Source organism: Saccopteryx bilineata, chromosome 2 (assembly GCF_036850765.1).
Source record: "Saccopteryx bilineata isolate mSacBil1 chromosome 2, mSacBil1_pri_phased_curated, whole genome shotgun sequence".
Lineage (NCBI taxonomy): Eukaryota > Metazoa > Chordata > Mammalia > Chiroptera > Emballonuridae > Saccopteryx > Saccopteryx bilineata.
Window position 1 is genome coordinate 102,832,550 of NC_089491.1, and position 13,103 is coordinate 102,845,652.

General features: G+C 53.7%; 1 protein-coding gene across 1 annotated transcript; it reads right to left on the bottom strand.

Annotated features, from left to right (window-relative positions):
* Nucleotides 1–353: 353 nt before the first annotated feature.
* On the bottom strand, nucleotides 354–11,204 carry S1PR3 (sphingosine-1-phosphate receptor 3). The gene is made up of 2 exons (XM_066257550.1): nucleotides 11,000–11,204; nucleotides 354–3,332 (listed from the first exon to the last, which is right to left on the bottom strand). Exon 2 carries the CDS (start codon nucleotides 3,198–3,200, stop codon nucleotides 2,064–2,066), a length of 1,137 nt encoding a protein of 378 aa, XP_066113647.1. The 5' UTR covers nucleotides 3,201–3,332; nucleotides 11,000–11,204; the 3' UTR covers nucleotides 354–2,063.
* Between the last annotated feature and the right edge of the window lie 1,899 nt (nucleotides 11,205–13,103).

The following is a 13,103-nucleotide window of genomic DNA, read 5'->3' on the forward strand; positions in this document are numbered from 1 at the left end:
CCAGCCAGGGCACACAGGAGAAGCGCCCATTTGCTTCTCCACCCCTCCGCCACGCCTTCCTCTCTGTCTCTCTCTTCCCCTCCCGCAGCCAAGGCTCCATTGGAGCAAAGATGGCCCGGGCGCTGGGGATGGCTCTGTGGCCTCTGCCTCAGGCGCTGGAGTGGCTCTGGTCGCAACATGGCGACGCACAGGATGGGCAGAGCATCGCCCCCTGGTGGGCAGAGCTTCGCCCCTGGTGGGTGTGCCGGGTGGATCCCAGTCGGGCGCATGCGGGAGTCTGTCTGACTGTCTCTCCCTGTTTCCAGCTTCAGAAAAATGGAAAAAAAACACAAAAAACAAACCACCGACGAACATCTCCTTACAAACAGGATTTATCTCATTAGTAATAAAAATGAGGAGAGTCTTTGGTCAGTACATGGTCATCGCCCAGGGCCCACGGAAATGTCCCTCAATAAGAACAACTTGCCTCAGATGAAACAGGAGTCTATTTCTCTTCAAAAGAGTTAATGTGATAAGACTTCTTCAGTCCCTTATGTGGGTGACACGCTCACTGAACCCCAAAACATCAGACTGTTCTCCTGTGAGATTTCCCCAAAAGCAGCCTTTTGCAGGTTTGTTTGCTTTGTTTTTGTTTTTTACAAAGAACTCGAGCCATCAACCATGGGCTTAAGAGAGGACCACAGACGTGGGTGTCTTGTCATCAGTTTACGTTCTCACATCTCATGGACTTCGGACTCCACGGGGAAGGGCATGCCCAAAAATGCCTCCGTGTGGTCCCTTTATAAAGTAAACAGTGGTAAATAGGAGCCACCTACATCAAAAAGTAAGATCACAATAGGATTACGTTTCTTTGAAGAAGGCGCCCACCACCAGGTCACATTTCCTCTCCTGGCAACTAAACTGCTCTAATGGGGACTGTGGGGGTCAGCTTTCCGGAAGTTGTGAGGCTGCTGCTGGCCCCCGCTCCTCTGCTGCGACCACATGGGGGTTACTGGCTTGGTGCTTTTCTGATATAGAAGTGAACTTAACACAGGGTCGAAGTGGTGTCCTGTAAACCTGTCCTAATTCAATAGAAATTTTCCATTAAACAGATGGCTGCTTTTGAAAACCTGGGAAGGTGAAACGGTCCAGGAGTCTGTCCTTGTTTCTCCAGAGTTGATCCACCTCTGAGGTGGTTTGGGACATAGGTTCCTGGAAGGCCTTGGTTGACTTTCCTGTGATTTGGGGAAACCTGTGTATAATCCTGTAACATGGCTAAATTAGGTTTTGGATGTCATCAAAACTGTGTAGGAACACATGACAGAAGATATGCAGGGGTCCTTCAGGGGACCTGCCTCCACAGAGCAAGGCTGCTCTTGCCAGGATCCTTCAGATTGTCCAGCTCCCAGGCATGTCTCAGGACTGTCCAGGGTCAGACCCACACATCCGGGACCAGCCTTGGATGAGACCTTTGAGAATTTTGGCATTCAGGATCTGAAATCTGGTCAATTCTAGACTTTACCTGGCATGTCCACCTTGTTCCTAGCCATTGCCTTATAGCGGATGGTCTGGTAGTCTGGTCAGAATATGCCATGTTATCTGTTAACTGCACCAAGTCTGCAGTTCTGCATGTGCCCATAGCAGGCAAGCAGAACACCTGTGCAACGCAGCACACAAGTGACAGACACACTGTTCCATGCTGGGAACAGTCAGTGTAATGTAGTTACCCAATGTCTCCATGTCTTGGGAACCAGGCCCATAAGCTTCTCTCTCCAGAAATACCTGAGAGCAGCCAGTGGGATTCAAGGCAAGGTGGCGATGACATCAGCAGCTTGGTACGTTTGGAAGGCTTTGCAGCTTGAAACGGGCAAGGAACGCTGTCTACACTGAAATGCGTTGGCGAGTCTTTGAGTCCCAGCCATCAGAGCCAGCCAATCCCGGGAGGCTGTTGGCAGAGCAGGTGTCTTGAATGAGTCAGCTCTGGCAAAGCTCTGGAGAGACCTGCAATAAATAAGCACATGGCCCCAGGACAGGCACCGCCCCTCCCCCAGAGATATAAGGACCCCTGCCGCTAGGGACCAGACTCACTTGCAGAGGACCCCATTCTGCAGGGTTTTGTTCTTGTTGGTTATGCAAGGGGAGGTAACTGTCTGGGGCGTGTCCTCCTTGCTTTTAGGGGAGGGGCTGCTGTTGCTGCCACTGGATTTGCTCTTGCTCGGGTCTAGGGCGAGCTGGATGGGCGAGGCACGGGCACCCTGGGCCCTGACCAGACAGCCGCAGACCAGCCGGAAAAAGGCACGGCGCATCTCTTTGCTGGCCAGAGTGTAGATGATGGGGTTCATGGCAGAGTTGAGCACCGCCAGCACGATGAACCATTTGGCCTTGAAAAGCACAGCGCACTCCTTCACCTTGCAGGCTACGTCGACAAGGAAGAGGATGAAGAGCGGGGACCAGCAGGCGATGAACACGCTCACCACGATCACCACGGTGCGCAGCAGGGCCATGGAGCGCTCCGAGTTGTGGGGGCTGGCCACCCTGCGGCTGCTGGACTTCACCAGGCAGTAGATGCGTGCGTACAGGACCACGATGGTCAGCAGGATGGCGGTGAAGATGCTGATGCAGAATGCAATGTACTTCTTGGAGTAGAGGGGCAGGATGGTGGAGCAGTCGGGCAGGTTGTGTAGGCAGTTCCAGCCCAGAATGGGCAAGGCGCCCAGGGAGAACGCGATGAGCCAGCACATCCCGATCAGGAGGAAGACTCGGTGCTTCTTGTTGGCATCATAGGGCCTCATTTTGATCATGGTCAGGTGCCGTTCGATGGCAATGGCCAGCAAGCTACAGGTAGATGCCCCAAGGGCCACAAACATGCTGCCCTCCCGCAGGAACCAGACCGTAGGAGACAGGCTCAGCGTCTTCTTGCCCGACATCAGAATGTTAACCTTATAGGCGATGCCGGCCAGCAGGTCGCAGAGCGCTAGATTGCCGATGAAGAAGTACATGCGGTTGTGAAACTTGTTGTTTTTCCAGATGGCGATCAGAACCATCAGGTTCTCCAGGACGATGAAGCTGCAGATGACCAAGAACAGCACAGTGGTGAGGGTGCTGCCCTCCGGGGCGTCCCTCAGCCGGCTGGCCAGCTTGCCTACGTAGTTGTAATGTTCGTGCAGGGTATCGTTCCCAGGGTAGGGGGTGCTGGGGCGCGGTGCTAGGACCCTGGCCATCACAAGAAATTCACAGCTGGTCTGTTCTACAACCACCAGAGGGCGCCCAGGGAACGTCCATGTCTAAAAAAGAGCGGCTCAGGCTTCAGCACCAACTGGTCGGACCTCTGCTGGGGCATTGCCATTGGACTCCTGCAAAAGAAGGGGGAGTGGTCCCAATGAGAGGAGAACACCACCAAGGAGCCAGGCTGGCAGCAAAGCTGGAGAAAGGCACCAAAATGCTGAAGTACATGGACGGCGGGTCCTTACAGGCTGAGTTCCTGGTGATGCAGGAGGATTTAGGAAGTGATTGGGTGTTTGCGGTCTCAGGAGGGAAGTTCAGGTCCAGAGCCCTGGTCAGTCACTTGCTGTAGCAATGATGCACAGACTCAAACAACTTCCCTGTAGAAATGCTATCAGGTAATCCTCACCTGAGTATCAGCTGTGACTGTCTAAATCCCCAAAACGAAATCAGTGGATGTGAACTGAAAGACACAACCAACTTGGGGGCACTAGGGAGACAGAAAGGTGGTGAGCCCAGGAGCCACACACTGGACAGCCCTGAATTTTAACCCTTCCCCCACTGGACCCTGGACACTGCCCCCATTTTCTGTTGCCTCCTGTCATGTCCAGGGGAAGCAAAATCAACTATCGAGGTTGAAAGGGCTTGCAGTGAACTCAATACATTTAAGTTAGTTAAATATCTAAATGTCTAAGATCAAATGAGGTTAATTTACAACAGCCCACTGTGTGTATCAGTAAAGGTGAGTTGTTGGGGTTTTTTTTTTGTACTTTTTGACATTTAAGTCACAACCCTAAATTGGAGTCAAGGGCAAATGGACCGTTCTCCAGTGACTTGGGGCTTGGCATTTTGGAGGTTGATGTGACCTGAAGGCCTCGTGTATCCACTGAGATCATTCCCAGAATGAATGGAGGCCAGACAGGCCTGAGTCCCTGGAAGGACCCAGGGGTCAGTTAGGGCAGCTGCTCTGCAGGGGAGGGCCCTGCCCATGGTAACTGGCTTTCCTGCACCGCAGGCGCTGGTCCTAGGGCCTTGCGGATGCTGTCACACCCTCCCCTTCGTTCATTAGTCTGGGGCCCTGTCCTCTGAGGCTGGGCAGAGGTGGCCCGCTGCTTCTCTGCGGGGATTTCTCCCAGGGTCCAGGAGCTTCAGGGTGCTACTTGATTTGGAAACCCTTTGGGCCCTGGCACCTGAGCTGATGCCTGTGCTCTGCGCAAAGCTGCCCCTGACCTTTTCCTGGTCCCCCTACAACAGTTGTCTGAGGCTATGCAGGACTGGGAGGTCAGCTTGGATGCCAACTCTGGCAGAAACTTCTTCTAACTTCATAAGGGACCAGCAGGCAGGTTCTGAGGCTGGATTACAATGAAGGACTGGGGGGTAGGGGTTACTGAGCCTCCTTGATTGCTGATCAGCCCAGAGGCTGCCTCCCTGACTGCTGCCCACCCAGGCCCAGGGGCACCTTGCTGCTCTGAGTGCAAGGCAAGGCTGCCTGGGTGCTCCCAACCCCGGAACTCCCCACCCCCAACTTGGCCTGAGGACCATCAAGGACAACGGATGTCCACTGGTTCTTCCAGAGGCGACAGAGACAGGCCACCTTGGTGGGCAGCTATCTCACCAGTCCCCTTCTCTTCTTGTCCCTCCCCCATTTTTACTTAAATCTTGTCAGTCCTTTAAGCCCAAGCCAAATTCTATCTGCTCTGTGACATTTTCTAGAACTGGCCCAGCTCTTGGTGACTTTTCTTGGCATTCCATTCCTTAAAACAAATCGCAAGGAATGTTTCCAAGAGCAGAAACGACAGCAGCGGCTCCCAGTGTCCGGACCCTGTGTCCGAGGTGCCTTGTCCAGTTCTCACACCACACCTGGAGCTCAGAGCATGCTGCCCGTTGTGTGGGCCTTATTCCTGTTCCTCTTTGCATTCTTTATCTGTGAACGGTGAGCGAGGACTCCACCCCCCACTCTGCTGGACACCAATGATACCACAGGTGGTCCTGTACTTAGAAAAGGCTCAGCACGAGGGAAGGGATAGAGGCACAGTTCCGAGAGCCATAAGAAGCAGCGCCCTGAGAGTGGCTCCGTACCCCAAAGCTGGCCTGAGGACCTTTCACACATCCCCACACAGGGCCGCCTGCTCATATGTCCAGGTGACCCCTGCTCTGTCCCCCACCTCCTCCAGTTTGCCTCAAAATGTCTGTTGAGCATCCACTCCCCCATCGGGAGCTTCTGTCCCAGACACTGATAATGGCACACATGGTTAACGTGATGCATCATGATATATGGTGAGCACCAGGGAGGTCAGAATGGTAACAGATGAGTAGTGTGAACTGCACGTGACTCACACCCACGTGGAAGAAGGGCCTGTAGATGTCTGTACCAGAAACTTTTTGAGACCATGGTACGTCTAAAGCCAGTCTTCTGTGCCTCAACCTCCTGCTGATAACCCACGCCATGTTGTGTGCTTCATGGCTTCCCCTGGACACCCGAGGCCCCTCTGATGGACCCACGAAGCCCAGACAGAAGGGCAGCAAGTCCCTGCAGACCTGCTGCATCCGGACTTCTCCGAGAGTAAGCAGCACAGGGCAAGCAGGCCAAGGGCTCTGTGGGCTGACGTCATTTTCATTTCCCTGCTCGTATGGAGGGTTTTGAGCAGAGCGAATAAATACCAAGCACACAATAAAAACTAACAACCAGCCATAAAATAACCACAATAAAAACAGCCCAAGATGGGCCAGAGACCCCTCAAAGCCTTGCATTCTGAAGGTGAACATATTTTCCCATAAATGCTTGATTTATCATTTTCCTTAATTAAATATTCATGGCTCAAGGAGCATATTTTCTTTTTCCAGAATATTTTTGAAAATGTGAGTCTCCACATTTTGCATAACTGGAAGACATCCAGCAGTCTTTGGAAGTTAAAAGCCTACGTCCTTTGGAATATCAGCATTAGAATTGGACCCATCCCTAGACACAAGTGTTGGCTGGAGGCCAGACTGGCTTTATATGCATTGTGAGACTTGCTATGCCTGGTCAGGGTATCTCGTGAGGGGCTGCTGTCTCACTTCACAGAGAGGGACCCCAACCTGACACCCCTGAGGCTGGGCCCTCAGGTGTCCTGGAGACCCTTATAGCCACTGCCCACTCCCAAATGGGACCACTGTCTGGGCTTCTCACCCTCTAATGTAACCCATGGCTGACTTCCTGCAGAAGGAGCTGGCAGGACATGGCTGTGCCCACTGGACAGATGTATCGCATATTGTTTGTGGACACAGGTGGTTTTCCAGTGGTCTGGATGCCCTCCTCCATGTATGCGTGGGCACATGTCTGTATGTCCACAGTACCACTGACCCGCCAGCACAAGTATTGGTGCCTAGTTTGGGCTCCATTGCGGGAGTTCCCATGGAGGCCCACTAGACTCGGTCAGCATCCTGCACACGAATGTTTGTGTGGAGTTGGACAAGTCCCCCAGAGGGCGAGAGTTACACATTACAGATGTTCACATTTTGTTTCATTTCAAAAGATTAGTGTCTGGTGGGGGGAGTGACACTGTGCAAGTTTGGTCACTGCTTGAATTCCACCTGAACCCCTACAGCCCAATGCTGAGGCACGTGTGCCCTCAGCACTGGGGTACAATATAATAGATACACAGGCTCGCTGGCAGTAGTCTTCCAGCAGATTCAGATTCAGGAGTGCCGTGCCCTCCAGCAGGCCTGGCTCAGTCCAGAGCCCAGACCCTCTCAGACGCCTCCCCTGCCTGCATCTCACCTAAAGGAAGTGTACCACCCATGCCTGTGCTCCCCTTAGATTTCAACGGAGACAGTTCCTAAGGGATCTCACTTCATCCTCAGAAGCTGGGACCTTCCCGTCCACCTCTAGATGTTTCAACACCAACCCTTTTTCTTTTTATCTTTTGTTTTTCCTTTTTGTATTTTTCTGAAGTGAGAAGCGGGGAGACAGAGAGACAGACTCCCACATGCGCCCGACTGGAATCCACCCGGCATGCCCACCAGGGGGCGATGCTTTGCCCATGTGGGGCCATTGCTCAGTTGCAACAGGAGCCATTCTAGTGCCTGAAGTGGAGGCCATGGAGCCATCCTCAGTGCTCAGGCCAACTTTGCTTCAATGGAGCCTTGGCTGTGGGAGGGAAAGAGAGAGAGATACAGAGAAAGGAGATGGGAAGTGTGGAGAAGCATATGGGCGCTTCTCCTGTGTGCCCTGACCAGGAATCAAACCCAGGACTTCCACATGCCAGACCAACCAACCCTTTTTCTTTTTATGGAGAAGGAATAAAGCACCTTCTAGAAAGTGGTTCTGAAGTGTGTCCCCCCAGGTTAGACCTTGTTGAGCCAGGGAGCTCCCCTTCCCCTTCCCTCCATTCCAAGGAGGCCCATCCGCAGGGAAGGGAGGGGCGGGGAGAGCCCTGGACCGCAGGTTGATGGATTCCAGATGTGCTTTCTACGCTAGCAATTCACTTTCTCCACAGTCAATTTGAAAAATAAACAAACTATAAAAAGAAGAAAAAGAAAAAAAAGTAAAGGAAACTATCTCCACAAAGTCTGGGGTCTCTCTCTCTCACGCCGAACAGAAAAGCACAGTGAGACAGAAAGAAATTTCTAGAATGCAGGATGCAGTATTTCTAAAAGGCACCTTCTCACAGGGAAATCAACTAGTTCATTCTCTAAACTGAATTCAAACACCAGGCATTTGCTAACAGGCAAAATTTCTTGGAAAGCAGACTTTTTCTTTTTCAAAAGGAAATAATGTGTTGGCCATTTCACGGTCCCAGCAAAATTCTTTGCTAATGAGTATTTCCCTCCCTCTGGATTTCTTAGGCGACCTCTCTCTGCTTTCGGGGATAGTTCACAGCCAGAGGCTGTGCACACACACTGCTTTGCACGCTTGCACTTTGCTCTAGGCCAGGAATGGAGCTTCTGGGGAGAAAACCACTGTTATCCATGAACCAGGCGAGGATTTCACATTGGAGGGCTCACTCCTGTGGGCATCCAGGGTTGTCCACAGGAAGGCCACTGCTTTTAATATGAGAAGTCTCACCCTCTTTGCTTCTCAACCAAGCTTTTCAGACTTTCTCTTTCCTGCTTGCTCTCAATAAGGGCACAGGATTGCATTTCTCCCAAGGTTGTCATGGCCCAATGGGAGTGTGTGGAACAGAGCCCCTCGAGGCAGCTCAAGGCTTATGCAGAGAAGAGGCATCTTCTGGAGAAGTGGGGTCCCTCCCATCCTTTCCCAAAGTGGTGTTCTTGCTCAGAGACATGGCCTGCGGACCACACATCAAACTTGACCTTGCGGGGACCAACTCTGGTGCCCCCTGTCTGACTCCTGACTGTGCACAGGAAGAAAATGAGGCTGGGGGGGGGGGTCCCTGTCCTTAAGGACACAGATCGGAAAGGCCAAACTGGGCTGGATGCCTGTGCCCAGTACACCATGCTAATTAGGCTTCTGTGGAGGTGACTGCCTCTCCAAGTGCTCTTCACCTCGACGAGGACAAAAGCGTCCTCAACACGGCTTTCAAGTCAAATCACCTCTCGCTACTCTGCTAGCAAAATCCTGGAATGGGGGTTTTGCTGAAATATGTGGACAACTCTGCCTCCAGGGAAATGGAGTGGGAGCATCGCCAAGGCCAAATAGCCTCGTCCTCTGACCAGGACACCCGCTCCAGCTCACTGTGCTGGTAAGGCACCAGAGCCACTGGGTGCCACATTCTCCAACAAGCCATCTTGTCACGGATTTGACCCGACTAGCCTGATGCCTGGGTTCTTACAGACACACAACTCCCATTCCCCAAAAATAACAACCCCAACACAAAACAAAAGAGGCGACTTTATGTCCATAGCTGTAACTACAATAATAACTGAAATGTATTATTAATGGACACTAGATAGGATTCTACTCAGCATATCATATTATCTCCAAAATCTTACGGGAAAAATTTCTTAGGGCAATCAATTACTTCAACAGGAACTACATGGCAAAGGAGTACTATGAAATAACTCCAAAATAGATAAAAGAATTCCAAAGCCAAACACAAGGAGATGGGCTCTTGCAGGCCACAGCCCTACGCCGGGTCCCGCACACACGGCCAGCCGCCTGACGATGCCCAGCGCCCGAGTAGTCACATCCTCGGCCCTGGCAGACAAAACGGGGCTCTGCATGACGGCAACCCCCAATGTCTCAAGATTGTGACATGCTCAGATTCTCACTGTTTTTTAACCAGTCCCCGCGTGTAAAGAAATGAAGCTATTAGGCCACACGTAAGGCTTCTTCTCCAGGGAAACGTGAGTCTCTCCTGTCCACGCATGGTACAACATTAGAGGAGCCATGCACTTGAAGAAAATCACAAACGTAAAGTGGAAGGAGGCATTTCAAAGATGAAACCTGGATGAGAAATCACTGGGTCTGTATCTTAGGGGAGGCTCTTAGGGCTGGCGTTGCATTTTAGAATCTCCTGTGTCAGGTGACCAAGTGCTGCTGGACTGGCAGGCTGGCCCAGTGCAAACATTTGCTGACTGGGAAAACCAACATGTGGGCCCTCTATGATCACAAAAATTATTCGTACTGGCATGGAGCTCTGCCTCAATTAAGTGAGAAACTGTACAGACCCAGGTACTTCCACAACTCCTTGAGCAACACACACACACACACACACACACACACAATCACACAATCACACACGCATGCGCACACACCCGTACCACCACCAGCCCAGAAAGGGCATGGTCATCCTTATAGTCATAGCCCTGCAGAAGCTAATCCCGCCCTTACCCTTTCTAAGAATCACATCTTTCTCAATCATACCTGCACAATTTGCACCAGTGGAGAAAAGAACACGGAAAAGATGAAGTATGAGCACGGGATTACACACGACGCCTGCCAGCTGGGATCCTGGCAGTCCAGGGCTGCGGGTGGGGGTGGGGGTGGAGGGCTGAAGGGTGGAGGGGTGGGCGGGGATGGGGACTGTGTGCAGGGTGGACTTTTCCGTTTTGAAATAATCTCCCAAAAGAGTCTTCTGTTCATGCTGCTATCCTTCCTTCATCCTCAAAACAAATTCTGTTTTTGAAAAAAAAAATTCTAACTCCAAGTCCTCCTTTTACATCTAAATATAAAAAGACCGCAAAGAAATATGTCATTGGGAGTGCCCGACGCCAGAAAGAGAGAGAAAGGAAGGGAGAGACAGAGAGACAGAGACAGAGAGGGTTAGAGAGCACCATTTGGAGACCGGTGAAGGGTGGGCCAGCGAGGCGCCCTGCGCGGCCAGGGAAGGACTTGAGCCCCTTTCCGGGCTCTGCCCTCGGGCTCTGGTTTTCCGTGGGAACCTCATCACTGCACTGAGACTCTGCCTTCTCGCCCCGATTCTGACGGCCCGATTCCCTTGCTTGAGAAATATAAAGAAAGATGAAAAATGTTGTGACAAATATCACTTAAAAATTATTTCACCAGGAGAGTGACCACAGTCACACACTCCTCGAGTCCTCAGGTGTCTAACCTTTCAATTGTCCAAGTCAGAGGACGGGTGGGATTTCCCTAAGAAAAGCCACTTCTCCTTAATGCAGGTTAATTGAAGGCAGCTGAGCTCAGAGGCTCCGACTGTACAATAGTTGAAGGGCAAGCGCCCCCTCCCCCTGTCGCGGCCGGGTCACCGGGATGGATGGCTTGGTGGGAGGGGGCGATGCTGTCGTGGTGCGCTCGCCCGCCCGGCTCACTGTCGCGCCGGGGATCGGGTGGAATTCCGTGAGGAAAGTGGGTCCAGCTGCTGCCCCCACCCGCCAGGGAGTCTGCGATCCTCACCTTCGTCCGGGAAGGGCACTCGGGCCGCCGGCATCCTACGGCCCGGTCCTCCGCTCAGATGCAAGCCAGGCAGGGGAACAGGGCAGTCTCGGTGTTCAGTGGGTCGCACCCGGGCCTGGAGGTCTCGCTTGGGCTCCTCCTGCCATCACATTCAGCTCTGGGTCCCAGTAGCGCGTCCCCGGGACAGGCTCCCCTAGCCACTGCCCGCAAAGCCGGAACACAAACTTTTCCAGCGTCCCGGGGGCGGGCCCCGAGCCCCGCGTCCCCGCCTCCAGCCCCGCCCCCGCCCCGCCCCGGACACCCCGCCTGCCTCCCTTCGCCCCCGCACGCGCCCACCTTTCGCGCCGGGTCTCAGTCTACTCTCTCCCCGCGCTCTGCAGCACTGCGCGGGCCTGCGGGTCTTCAGCCGCCGGCCGCCGCCCCCGCCCCCGCGCCCCTCGTGCCCCCGCTCCCCCGCGCTACTGCAGTGCTAGTGGGGCCGGCTCGCCCTCTGCCCTGCCCAGGTCCGGCCTCCAGAACGTGCGACCATCGGGCTAGCTCCAGGCGCTGACCCCGGGACCCTTAGACCCCGAGGGGACAAGTCCGAACCAAGTCTGAGGCTGTCCTTGGGTCGGGTGCGCTGAAGGAGAGAGTTTGGGCCGATGATGATTATCACGACAATGATTATCCTTGAGGTCATGATCGTTTCCGTCTGAACAGATCCGACCCTGGCTTGAAGGAGGCGCCCAGTCCGCGAACCTGCGGGGGGCGACCCGCGACTGCTCTGCCCACGCGCGGGTTCAGCTTCTTTGTGATGAGATAAGATGCTTCTCGCGAAACACTTCTGCCAGAAGAGTCCCCCTGGGAGGTGATTCCCTGATCCTCTAGTGGACACGGGAAGCGAGGGCCGCGGAGGGGGTGAGCGCGCAGCCTGCCCTGAGCCGCTGGCGCGGGGGGCGGAGGAGGAACAGGAAAGGCGAGAAGAGATGACCTGGGAGCCCGTTATCCAAAGCAGGGCTATGTGTTCCTGAGCAGACAAGACTGGAGCCGCGGGCGTCCCGCTGCGGTGGGGAACCTTGGGGCAGAGTGTCCTCAGATACCTGCCCCTCCTGTGCCCTTTCGCCTCCAGGGGAGGAGCCTGGAGCAGCTTTTCCCTAGAGCTGAGAGCGGATGCTTATTTGGGGTGGGTTGGAGCCTTGATGAGCACCTGCCATATAACGGCATCAGGGTGCAGGCCGCTGGCAAACTGCTCTGTGGTTTCGGTTGGAGAAACGCATCCCTGGGACTCTGGGCTGGAAGGGAAGAGGCGCAGAGCTCGGCCTGCCCTTGGGGCTTGATGGAAGGCGGTGCTGCCCTTAACCCTTTCTGTCCGCGCTACTGTGAGCCTCCCACCCCATGCCCCAGCAACTGGCCTTCCAGACTCACTTAGAGTGTCTTGTGCAAGCTCTAAGAAGCCATTCTGTCCCAAATAGCAAATGGGACCAAATATGTCTCCATGTCCCTCTCCCGCAGCAGTGACTCAAGGAAAAGAGAGGCGAAGGGTGCTGCTTTGCCACTTGTCCTCACCAGGGCAACCAGGTGGCTACTCCCACTGCCTCTGCAGACTCCAGAGCCCTGATAACTGCTGGGGTTCCTTACTGCAAGTGTGCAAGAGAGACACAGGATTTGACATACAGTGGCAGTCGTACCTGAAACTCCTCTTTGTCAATGCTCTTTTCCCCCAAAGATTCCCAATCCTGGGAAGCTCACACCACACACAGTCCTGTCCCCTCACTGACCTAGCGCCTACCCTACTCACTTCCCGCTCCTGGCCTTAAAGCTCCGACAGTGGACCCCGACAGGGCCCCTCCATGCTCCCACACAACCCCTAGACACCATGTACTCTCACTGCATCCCAGAAGAAAGCCAGCCCTCACTAAGGGTCTAAGAACACACCAGCACCTCTGCAGCCCTGGTTAAAAAGAACATCTCTTTACAGAAAAATGCCAGCTCATAATGAAGACAGAGGGGGAGAATTAGCAAGTTCTGGTCCTGCAGCCCTCAAGGAAATAATCGAGTCAGACAAAGTCAGGCATGGCCAACATATGGCCCGCGAGCCAGATCCGGCCCGCGTAATGAGTTTATG

Coding starts and splice junctions, on each gene's coding strand:
- S1PR3 (XM_066257550.1), bottom strand. CDS start 3,200: ATGGCCAGGGTCCTAGCACCGCGCCCCAGCACCCCCTACCCTGGGAAC.